The sequence below is a fragment of the Nomascus leucogenys genome, chromosome 17 (assembly GCF_006542625.1).
Source record: "Nomascus leucogenys isolate Asia chromosome 17, Asia_NLE_v1, whole genome shotgun sequence".
NCBI lineage: Eukaryota > Metazoa > Chordata > Mammalia > Primates > Hylobatidae > Nomascus > Nomascus leucogenys.
In genome coordinates, this window is record NC_044397.1 from 83,036,132 (window position 1) to 83,048,180 (window position 12,049).

General features: G+C 56.1%; 1 protein-coding gene across 4 annotated transcripts; it reads right to left on the minus strand.

Moving 5' to 3' along the window:
- Nucleotides 1-2,958: 2,958 nt before the first annotated feature.
- Nucleotides 2,959-11,904, minus strand: DYRK1B (dual specificity tyrosine phosphorylation regulated kinase 1B). Of its 4 annotated transcripts, none has more exons than XM_030795795.1 (11): nucleotides 11,685-11,904; nucleotides 9,436-9,599; nucleotides 8,284-8,403; nucleotides 7,995-8,183; nucleotides 7,504-7,651; nucleotides 5,925-6,211; nucleotides 5,138-5,284; nucleotides 4,913-5,053; nucleotides 4,300-4,495; nucleotides 3,795-3,901; nucleotides 2,959-3,701 (listed from the first exon to the last, which is right to left on the minus strand). In XM_030795795.1, the coding sequence occupies exons 2-11, from the start codon at nucleotides 9,496-9,498 to the stop codon at nucleotides 3,324-3,326; spliced, it is 1,776 nt and encodes a 591-aa protein (XP_030651655.1). In that variant the 5' UTR covers nucleotides 9,499-9,599; nucleotides 11,685-11,904; the 3' UTR covers nucleotides 2,959-3,323. The 4 variants fall into 4 exon arrangements, with proteins under 4 accessions (XP_030651655.1, XP_030651654.1, XP_030651652.1 ...); XM_030795794.1 differs by having other exon boundaries at nucleotides 4,300-4,615; XM_030795792.1 differs by lacking the exon at nucleotides 11,685-11,904 and adding an exon at nucleotides 10,929-11,291.
- Nucleotides 11,905-12,049: the final 145 nt, after the last annotated feature.

Consider the following 12,049-nt stretch of genomic DNA (forward strand, 5'->3'; position numbering starts at 1 on the left):
ACAAAAGCCCCTTCCCTCACGAAGTCAGCAGTCTCCTAGAGGTAAGGGTCAGAGGAGACAGACCATAAACATAGATAAATTCTATAGAGTGTTACACAGTAATATGATTAATGCTAAGGATAAAGTTAAAGAAGCAAAGATAGATGTGACTATAAGTGGTACAATTTTAGAAGGGTGGTGAGGGAAGATCTCGGGAAGGCGGTGACATCTCAGGGGAGACCTAAAGAGGAAGGAACGAGTCTGGGCTATTTGGTAGATGAGTTCTTTAGGCAAAGAAAAGAGCAAGCGCAAAGGCCCTCGGGCCAGTGTGGCTGGAGCACAGGGAGTAAGGAGAGTAGATGATGTCAGAGAGGTGATGAGGGCAGACAATGCAGGGCCTTGCAGAGGACTCTGGGTTTTACCCCGAGCGAGATGGAGCCTTGGAAGTGTTCCGAGCAGGGGAGGGATATGACCTGATACAGGTGCTCACAGCATCCCTCCAGCTGCATGTGAGGAACACTCTGGGGGCAGGGGTGAGAGCAGAGAGATCACTGAGGAGCCTGCTATAATGGTCTGGGAAGGAGATAAGGGTGGACAGGAGTGAAGGTGGGGAGAAGTGGTCAGGTATATTAGCTGACAGACATGGATATAAGACAGAAAGAGGAGTAAAGGACAATTCCAGTGGTTTGGGCCTGGAGAGGATGGAGGGAGCATTTATTGAAATGAACATGGGGGGGAATAAATTTTGGGGAAAGGAGCAGGAGCTCAATTTGATCAAAATTACTCTGGAGATACCTCTAGATTACCAACAGGTATGAGGTAGGCAGCCAGTCTGGAGCTCAGGGGAGAGATTCTGGGATAGACATAGAAATGTGACGTATAATGGGAGGCCAAGGCAGGCAGATCACAAGGTCAAGAGATCGAGACCAATCTGGCCAACATGGTGAAATCCAGTCACTACTAAAAATACAAAAATTAGCTGGGCATGGTGGCGTGTGCCTGTAGTCCCAGCTACTCGGGAGGCTGAGGCAGGAGAATCGCTTGAACCCGGGAGGCGGAGGTTGCAGTGAGCCGAGATCACGCCACTGCACTATAGCCTGGCAACAGATTGAGACTCCGTCTCAAAAAAAAAAAAAAAAAAAGTGACATATACATTTCCATGCCTCTCCCAAATTCCTCACAAGACCTACGTGATCTGGCCCTGCTGATGTCTCCTTGGTAAGTTAATGGTACACACACACACACACACACACACACACATCCTGGGCCCTCCCCTTTCTAGCTATTGATAATGGTCAAGTTACCTAACCTTTTCTGTCCGAGGTATCATTTACAAATGGGAGATCACATCAGCACCTGCCTCCTAGGATTGTTCATTCAAGACATTAGCTACTGAGCATCTGCTCTATGCGCTGGAGGTATCCCTTCCGCACTCCTCTCTGCCTCCCCCTCCCACACAGCCTGTCAATCTTCTGGACGTCTCTCCATCCCCTCTTGCCCTCCCTACGGTGGCCCCTGCCCTGATCCATTCCCAACACCTCTTGCCTAGGAATCTGTCACATCTGCCACCTTGGGTTTCCTGACCCCAGTCACCTTCCCGTTAATCTATTCTCACGTCACAGCAAACTGGGCCGTACCCCTTCCCTACTAAAAATCCTCCCATGGCTCATTGCCCTCAGGACAAAATCCAAGTTTCCTAAATGATCAAGAAAATCTTCCACATCTCATTCATACAGAATTCTCAGTATGATCACCAACACCAGATCACCTGCAGTCCATGTCCACACAACAGACTGTTTCTCTCTGCCTTTGCGCAAGTCATTCCACCACACCGCCCCCGACCCCCAAAACATCCTTCCGTCTTCAGGTTTCAGCTCAGACAGCTCCTAGTCTTCCGGGATGATTTTCCTACCAGGGTCTCCTCAGGTTCCCACCGCGTTCCATGCCGCCTCCATTAGTGAACATACATAGGTCCACAACGGGGTCCTTGCCTGTCTCTCCCACTAAGCGGGGCTTCCCGCAAGCCGGGCCAGGTACAGCGGCCAGTGACGTCCGCGTGCTGGGGCCCCTTCAGGCCTCGGCGTCTACTGCCCGCTCCGGAACTGTGAGCGACAACCCGCACGCTCTCCCGGGACGGCGCCGCGCCCACCTTCTGCACACCTCGAAGACCTCAACACCTGCGCCAAAGCCACCCAATCACAGCCTTTTCTCCACCTCCTAAACACCATGAACATCCAGGCCCCCCGGCTACCTCAGACTGCTCATTGGCCGCCTGAAAACCCATCCCCAAGCCTGAGAGAAAAGAACTCTGGTTGTTGTAGTTCCCCAACGAACACCGCAGAAAGCTATTGCTAAGTGGAACTCCATTTCCCAGAAGGCGCCGCGCCCCAATGGTTGCAGACGGTACCCTTTGAACTGGGCTCTTGATTGGCCGGCTGTGAGACGTACATTTCCAAATTACCATGGAAACAGAACCACTTACCTGGAACCCCGGGAAAATCTTTTTGTCTCAGAATCTCAAAACACTTTGTTTCGCGATGATTCCAAAGGGCTGGACAGTACACGTGAGGGCAGAGTCTGTACCTATTGTCTGCCTATTCCCCAGACGGCGCCAACAAAGCCTGCTAAGTGTACTCAGCGGCTACTGGACACCTGCTTGGCATGAGCAGCCACTCCTGTGCTGACTCTGCGGACGCCCGGGCTTATTAGGGAACCTGTTTCCCAGAGACAGGCCAGAGCTGAGCCTTTACCCTTTCAGGGTCTATTTACCCAGGAAAAGGCAAATGTAGGCCAGGATCCTATCCACGATCTATCTAGAATGCTGGTGCCCCAGACTTTCAGCCCCATGCCTGCAACAAGAGCCACAGCTTCCCCACAAGAGACGTCTCCACACCAGTGCTCCTCCAGCACCCCCTCCCCCACCATGACTCTGAGGGTCGGGTGAGGAGAGCCGAGGCCCTGCAAACGCTCAGGCAGGCATGTGAGAAAGCTCTTTACTGGGGGTACAGCGAGGAGGAGCAAGGCCATCTCCCCCTACCTGCCCCCACCCCCTCCTAGGGTCCTGGGGTGAGGGGGGGTCTTCCCTCCACCGGACCACCACTGTCTTTGGTACAATAAATAGAAAAAAAGGGGGAGAGGGGCCCAAGGGTCCAGTCCTTAGTGGGGAGGGAGCGGCCAAACCCCTCTCCTTGACCCCCCTGCCCCAGGCCCCAGTCAGTGCAGGCCTCACCCACCCCAGCTGGGTAGCAGCAATTCCAGTCAAGGAGAGAGATGAGGATGGGAGCCCAGGGCCCCCAGATGGGGGAGGGTATGGCTTCAGGAGGGGCCCCAGGGAGGGGGCAGGGTCATGAGCTGGCTGCCGTGCTCTGGGGTACACCACGGAGGCCCAGGTGAGGCCCCAGAGTGGCAGGGTCATCAGGAGGCGGGAGGGGTGGACGACCTCCAGTCATCCGAGTCCGGAGGGCTGAGGCAGCCGGGTGCTGGGGGGCAGGCGCTGGGTGAGGTGGGGAGCAGTCAGCGGGGCCGCCCACCAGGCTCACATCCATCAGCTCCGGGGGTGGTGGTGAGGTTGGTGATGGGGGACGACCAAGGTATCGGGGCTGGGGGGGTAACTGGGCCCCGGTCCCAGGCAGTGACGAGGCAGAGGCGGAGGCAGGGGCTTGATGTGTCTTGTGGGGCACATCACCCCCTGCCCAGGGCCGCAGCGGCTGGGAGGGTGGGACCTAAAAAGGCAAAGGAGCCATGGGTGATGGAGACCCCAGTCTTTAAGCCCCAGGCACCACCACCCACCTCCAAAGCCCCCAAAGCCCCATTACCTGGGGGCTGTTCATCTCACAGTCTGTGATAGGGGGCCCAGGGCCCCCACAATATCGGTTGCTGTAGCGGTAGGTCCGGTTGTCACTGGAGGAGCCACTGGAGCCTCCTGGAAGTGCCAGGGAGGAGAGGTGAAGGGGCACAAGGTGAGATAAGGTAGCAAGTGGGTTTTGGGATGGCTGAGTAAAGTTCATGGCCCAGGCTCAGGTTCAGGCTTCAAGATCAGAGCCCATCTGAAGAACCAGGCCCAATTTTGAGATTTTGGGTTGGAATTCAGTTTTGGGTTTTAGAGTCAGAACCAGTTTCAGGGATCTGAGCCCAAGCCCAATTTCAGAGATTGTGTCAGGGCCAGTTGGAGCTCTCCCATCCCACACGTCATCTTAGAGTTCAGGATCAGACAGTTTCGGAGCTCTTGTGTGAAGACCCAGTAACCAGGTCCCCCAGGACAGGCCAAACCTGAGCAGCCCCCACCCCTATTGTACCCCCTTTGGGCACCTGGGCACCCACCAGAACTGGAGATGGAGCTGGCGGTGCTGGAAGAGGGGCAGGTGTCGAGGGGCGCGGGCGAGGTGGAGGCACTGCTGCCTGCCGGGCCCGTGTTGGTGGCCTCGTCGGCCGTGCGGCGGAAGAAGCCGTGCTGCAGAGCCCCCAGGGGGCTGATGCGGGCGGCGGGCTCATACTCCAGCATGCGCAGCACCAGGTCCTGGAAGCGGAGGTAGTCGGCGGGGCTGTGGCCCGGCTCCCCCGCCCGCCGGCCCCCGGGCCCGCCCGTCTGCACGCCCAGCACCTCCTGCAGCCGCCGTGTCCCGGGGCCCTGGTAATCCTGGCAGGGAGGGGGTGGGAGGGGGGGCAAGAGAGTGGCCGTCAGTGGGCAGGAGGGGCAGGGAGACACACACGGGGAAACAGAGGCACAAGAGAGAAAGTGGAAAGAGAAGCTAAGAAGAGTTGTGGGGTGGGAAGGAGAGATGGGAGATGGGGTGGGCAGGGGAGGAAGGAAAGGACAGACAAGGGGGAGTGGAAGGAAGGGAAAGACACAAGGGAGAGGGAGCAGGGGGAGAGAGCCCCAAGTGTGAGTGAGGGGCCACGGGGTGGGAGGAGTGGCGTGGGGCAGGGGCCGCACCTTCCTGAGTTCTTTTGTCCTTCGTAGGGTCCAGCCACCCCCAGGCAGCCGTTCAAAGTACTTGCGAGCCTTGGGCGCCTGGTCCAGCATGGCGGCCGGCGGGATGCCCAGCACCTCCACGATGCGGTTCATCTGGTCGACCTGTGAGCAGGCAGGGGTCAGGGTCATCAGGCCGGCCAGGCTCCACCCCCTCCACCTCCAGCACACCCCTTCCTGGGGGCACACCTCATTGGAGCCACTGAAGAGGGGCTCTCCGGTGTGCATCTCCACAAGGATGCAGCCCAGGGACCACATGTCAATGGCCAGGTCGTAGGGTGTGCCCAGGAGCACCTCAGGTGAGCGGTAGAAGCGGCTCTGGATATACTGGTAGATCTGGGAAAAGGGTAATCGTCAAGGGTCCCAGCCTCCCCTACTGGTCCCACTGACACCCTCAAAGCTAAGAGGACCCAACTGAGGACAGGCTTCTTGCTGACAAAATGGGGACTGAGGCTCCAAATCCTGCCATTATCAGCACCAATTTTCTGGGAGCCACTGGTGCCATCTTGTTTATCAATCTGGGGAGTCTGCTGGCCTAGACAGACCCTGATCTCCACCCCCAACCCTGATCCTGGGCCCTTCTGGGTCACCAGGCAGAGGCTGACATTCCACAAGCCCTATACCATTGTCACTTTTAGTGGCAGCTCACACAGAGATGCAAAGTTGAAGCCTTCCACCTCCATCCCCAGCTTTAAGAACAGAGAATACAAAAACTTATCGAGGCAGCACCCCTGGCTCAAACCCAACCCAACTTCACCCTGTTCACATCTGGCAGCTTCCAAATGGGCCCTGCCCCTCAGACTTCACCCTTCCCATCCTAGTGGGCAGTATATCCACACCCCCACCCCAAGCATTATCCCTCAGTTCCCACGGCTCCTAATAATCCCATCCCAGCCAAGCCCCGCCCCTAAGCCTCCCGTTGGCTCTGCCCCACCCAAACTACTAGCCCTGCTCCCAGGACCAGGCCGCCCCCTACCCTCTGGCCAAGCTGGCAGGAGCTGCCGAAGTCCACGATCTTGATGGCGCTGCGCTTGGGGTTGCACAGCAAGATGTTTTCGGGCTTGAGGTCGCAGTGAATGATGCTGAGCTCAGGCGTGGCCAGAAAGAGCAGTGCCGTGCAGAGCTGCTGCGCCAGCTTCCGGGTCAGGTTTAGCGAGACGCCGCGGAAGTGGGTGTTGCGCAGGAGGTCGTATAGGTTGTAGGACAGCAGCTCAAACACCAAGCACAGGTGGTTCCGGAACATGAAGTGCCGCTTCAGGTGTACTGCGGGGGAGGGGAAGAAATGGGCCAGAGAAGAAACGGCTCAGAGAGGGCAGGTGGTGGCCTGGGGTCACACAGTGCTCTTTGATTACTAGCCACATTGTGCTGTGCCGACGGGCACCATCTGCTAGTCAAAATCTTTTTATCTAACAAACAACTAGATTCACACAAGAAGTTAATGCTCTTTCCAAGTCTCTCAAACCCTCCAATTAAACCAAAGAGAAAGTTTCATTAGTTTACTAGCTCTAACACATTCTACACTTCCTCGTTTAATTTCATAACACTGCTTTCATCTCCCTTGTATTCATTTTTGTGGCAAAGGACACTGGTTTTCCATTTACTTTAAGGATGTACATTTTCCTTTCAAACGAAACCATTTTAAAATCCACTTGCTGTTTATGATTATGTTGTGATGTTTATGTCTATGAGGAGGAGTCAGTTTAAGGGAGGAGAAAGACTGGCACAGATGCTAAGAGTAACAGCTCTGGAGTCCATGACCTCATCAAATTATAACACAATTAGTATAAACTGCCACTTCATGCAAGTGACAGCACTTGAATGCTTGGGTTTCTTTTTTCCTTTCTTCTTTGTTTTTTTTGGTTGTTGTTGTTATTTGGTTGTTTGGTTTTTTGTTTTGGGTTTTGTTTTTTTTTTTTTTTTTGAGATGGAGTCTCGCTCTGTCACCAGGCTGGAGTGCAGTGGCGTGGTCCCAGCTCACTGCAACCTCCACCTCCCAGGTTCAAGCGATTCTCCTGCCTCAGCCTCCTGAATAGCTGGGACTACAGGCACGCACCACCACATCAAGCTAATTTTTTCACATTGTTAGTAGAGACAGGGTTTCACCATGTTGGCCAGGATGGTCTTGATCTCTTGACTTCATGATCTGCCCACCTCAGCCTCCCAAAGTGCTGGGATTACAGGCATGAGCCACCGCGCCCAGCCTGTTTTGTTTGTTTTATTGAAGAAGAAACTAGGATGGAAGCCCGGGTGTCTTATCTTCAAGATGTTGGTAATAATGCCCTTCCCCTTATGGGCTGTGGTGAGTTAACTTCCAAGTGCTTCCAAGAGAGCCTGGCCCTTGGTGAGCACTCAGTAACCTCTGACCATTACCAAGTAAATAGGACAAAAATCATAAAAGCAGCAGGAGAATCACTGATGTCAGTGAAGCACAGACCAAACCCTGCTCTGAGGACATCAGCCTCCTCCTGAGGGTAGGGCGCGGGTGTGACCCATCCCTACTGGCTCCAGCTCCCGCTATCCCAGGTGCCCAGAGCCCTGCCAGTCCCAGGCCTCACCTATATAGTACTTCATCTCCGTGTCATGCTGGTTCATCAGCTCCAACAGCCGCAGCTCAATCTGGGCCTGGTTCAGGAAGGCCTTTTTGTTCTTGATGATCTTGATGGCCACAAGCTCCTGGGTCTGATGATCATAGGCTTTCACCACCTGTTGGGGCAGGGCATGTCACGAAGAAAGGGGTGGGAGCAGGGCAGAGCCAGGCACCATTCTTCTCCCTCCAGGCAAGGAGACCCACCAAGAACACTATGCATACTTCGCAGCTGAGTGTGCACCATTAGTCAGGCACTGGTGTAAACGCTGGACATGAAATAACATAACGACCTTGAGTCTTGTTATTTAAACTATTTTACAGAAAAGGCAACTGAGGCACAGGGAAACTAAGTGGGCTAGGGGGAGTGGCCCAGCATGGGACGTGAAGCCACTGAACCACCGGGTGTGTGGTCAATGTTAGCGGGGCCCTGGATCAGGGTGGGAGGGGGGTGTCCCACACCTGGCCAAAGGAGCCTTTGCCAATGAGCGAGTCAATCTCGTAGCGCTCCAGCCAGCGCTCGCCACTGCGCACGATGTAGTCATGGTTGTCGTCATCATAACCATGGTTCAGGACCTTCTTCTCCTTCTTGTTGCTCGAATCCTGGGGTGGCGCCTGCTGGGCCCGCCGCTTCTTCTTCGCATAGTATACCTGCCCAGCCAGCCAGCCAGGAGATGGGGACTGGTGAGTGACTCATGCCAGCAGCCAAGACCCTCGGCACCCAGCCCAGGATCCCCCAGCCCCTGCCCACCTCATTGATGTGCTTGTAGGTCTTGATGAGGTCCACAGAGAGCTTACGCAGCGGGGCTGAGGTTGCATCCCGGAAGGCCAGGGGCAGCCTCCGAGGCAGTAGCCGCACATCAGGCAATACCTGCAGGGCAGGGTGAGGGGTGGGCATGAGGACGGGCCTTCACCTCTGACCTCAAGAGGAAGAACTGTAAGGGCTGCTGGCACATCATGTATTTGGTTGCTGTCTGTATTTGGTTGCTGTCTGTATTTGTTCCACCTCTCTAGGAAAGAAACTCCCCCAGGGCTGAGACTTTCTCTTGTTCTTACTGTACCTCCAGTGCCTACAGCAGGGCCTGTCACACAATGGATGCTCTTAGAGATCTGTGGTGTGAATGACTGAACTCTGACCTTTCACCCCTCACCTTTACTCCTTTCTGAACCTCAGAGGAAGAGATCATACGGAAAACCTGGGCTCTGTTCCTCCCCATTCTTCATTTTGAAGCCAGCCATTTTGGGTATCCTCTGAGTACCGCTATCTCAATTTACCCTCATCCCTTGGGCCTCAACCCATACCCCCATCAACTCTTTGCACAGTTCTTTCACCCCAAGGCTCTTGGATCTGGATCTGGCCCCTGGCCCTCCCACTCCATCCTGCTTCAAGCTCTGCATGTCACTGCCTTCACTGCCTCTAGCCTTGGAGAGCTTTGCCCTCACCACCCATGCCTGTTGGCCTCAAGACCCTTTAGACTCAACACCCCTCCCCATTCACCTTCACCCCCTCCAGATCTTTCACTCTGAACTTTTCTTAGTGAGCATTTATTGGGTATTTACTATGTGCCAGGCACCATTCTAAGTGTTTTACATGCATACCATTAACTCATTTAATCCTCACAACAACCCTGTGAGGTAGGTATCATTATTGGCCCTATTTCACAGAATAGAAAACTCAAGTATGGAGAACCTACGTAATTTAACCACTGGGTCAGGATTTGAACCCAGCCTCTCCAAACCCTGACTCTGCCTGAAAACTCCTCTGTTATTTTCCAATCCCATGGGACCCATTATGTGCCCAGGAGACTGTCTTCGGCAACCACACTACCTTTTGGTCTGGAGACCCTTCTATCCCTAGCCTCCCCCTACCACCACGCAGGTGAGGAGCCAGCTGAATGCATACCTGCGTGTGCTCCTGGGGCCCTGGGAAGCCAGAGAAGGGACCATGGCCCGGTGGGACGGCCATGGTGGGCTCAGAGGGCCGCAGGGGAGCGAGGCCTGGAGCGGGAGCCCGGCCGGGGGGCGCCTTCTTGCATCCTGCACCTCGGCTGCCACCGCCGCTGAGACCTGAGAGTAGACAGGAGGTGGGAAAACAACATGGAACAAGGGGATATGTGAATAGTGCCAGGTGGGGAAGAGGTGGGCATGAGAAAGGCAGGGCACAGAGAGAAGAGGGAAAGGGCACAGTGGAGCAACAAACAGCAATGAAGAGAAGCGGCAGAGAAGTGGCAGCCAGGTGGGGGGGGGAGGGGGGTGGAACAGCAGTCCCTCAACAAATAATGATCAAGTAAATGATTAAGGCAGCACAAAGAGAACACATAAAAGACAATGATTGGGGGCCAGGCAGGGGTCGATATGAGCCATCACAGGGAAAGGAGGACAGGAAGACACCAATAATTCGGAGGAGGAAAAGAAAAAAGATAGAAACCACAGACAGTATGCAGAGGAGTAGGCTTCATTCTTTTCTCACTACTCGTGGCCCTCCCCAGGGCCCCTAACACAATCCCACCTTCTGTAGTCTTCCCTGAACATCAGGATCTCAGCCCGTCGCACAGCAAGGGCCACTACTTCAAGATCTATCCTTCTCAGTGGATTCCCTCAACCCAGAGAACTCTAGGATTCCCAAACCACATGAGTCTTCCTCTCCCAAACCACAGCAGAGTCCTCTGCAACCCTAAAACCACATTAGCGTCCTTGGGGACCTCCCAACCACACCAAAGTTATCTGAGAACCTCTACAGAACACAGTCCTATCTCTACAGCATTCTCATCCACCAGGGCACGACTTTCCTAGGGGACCCTCTCCATATCATGCCAAGACCGCTTCCCTGTATCAGGTCCTCCATATTAGGAACCAGCCTTCCAGGTGGTCTCCCTGTACCATATCCCAATTCCCCCTACCACAACAGGGTTCTTCCCCATATTACTCCAATACCCCATCCCAATCAAGGCCCACTCCTCCTGATGGGAGGGGGAGGTGTCTCTTCCCACAGTTTAGAGTGATCATCCTTTTCTCCCCTATACTGCTTCCTTGTCCCCCTACACACACACACACACACACACACACACACACACACACACACCCTAATATTCCTACCAGAGACCTTTCTCCAGGCACCCGTCTTTATACCAGGCTCATTCCACAACTGTGCCGACTCCTAGAGGGCCTCAAAGCCAAATCCCCAAGTATCACATAGGGTTCTCTCCTCCCAGAGTTGTCAGCTACAGCAAAAATCTTCTCCCCATGGGCCACTCTCTCCCCCACGTCAAATCCCTTTCTCCTATTCCATGCCTTGCCACTCCACGACTCCTCCACCCTTGGAGCTTCCCCCCAAAACCACCTCTTCTCCGGGGCCCTCCCACACCAGGACCATCTCTCCCAGCCCCCACCCCCTACCCGGGTCAGGGCTGGCGCGGGGCCCACGGGGGGCTGGGGCGCGGTGGGGCCCCCAGTGGGGTGGGCGAGCGGCCAGCATGGCGGCGGTGGCGGCGCTGAAAAGGCGACCGCCTGTCCCTGGCCCGGCCGGCCCCGCGGCGGGGAGGGCAAGCGGGACAGGAGGCCCGGTGGGTGACAACAGCAGCCGCCGCTGCCACCGGGGGCGGGGAGAGGAGGGGACAAGGGTCAGCCCGGGTACGCGGGGGAAGAGCAGAGCAGGTGGACGGGGGAGGGGCGACACGCCCCACCCTGAGTGGCCACCAGCCCCTAGGGACCCAGCGTCCCGCCCCCCCACCCAGGAGGCCCTCCTGGGCCTGCCGAGACCAGAAGGCGGGGCCCGACTGAGCTTGGCAATCGGCACCTGCCATGGCAACAACTGTGCCATTGGTCGCTGGTGCCAAGAGCTCAGCCAATCACAGCCTAGGGCAGCTGTTGCTAGGCGACGAAGAAGCGGCCCGCGGAGCCGAGCCCAAACAAAGGGCGGGAGTGGGGCCCGGCTACCCCCTCCCAGCCTCCCTCCTGCAACTGCTCCCTCGGGCTTGGCTGATTCCAGGAATTCAACTATGAATAGCCCAGCAGGGCCCGCACCTGCCCGCCACCCCCCTCCTCTCCTCCCCTGGCCTCGTGCTAAGTCTCAAGGCGACGCGGACAGGGCGGATCCCGTCCTGCCCACCTCCCTGCGACCGCGTGCCGCCCCACCCGTCCCCGCGCCGTTACCTGAAGGAGCGGGCAAGGGGACTCAAACTGCTCGGGAAGCCCGAGCTCAGACCTGCCCACTGGCTGAGGGTATCCGGCGGACGCGGCAAGCCAGGGCCCCGATTACCCAGTAATGCAACCAGCAAAATGGCGACCACAACAAACCGGCCCCCCCATGCCCTGGACTCCGCCCCCATCCCTCCCTCTCCGCTCCCCTCACGTGACCCACACTGACACTCCGCCTGCGCAAGATGGCTGCTTACCTGCACGCATGCGCAGCGAGCTACCAATCCCACCCAAGAATCGAAATCCAGGCTGCCGCTGCGCAAAAGGCAGCTAGAAACGGAGCATGCGCTCTGTGACCGAGTGAGAATTTACCCCACAAC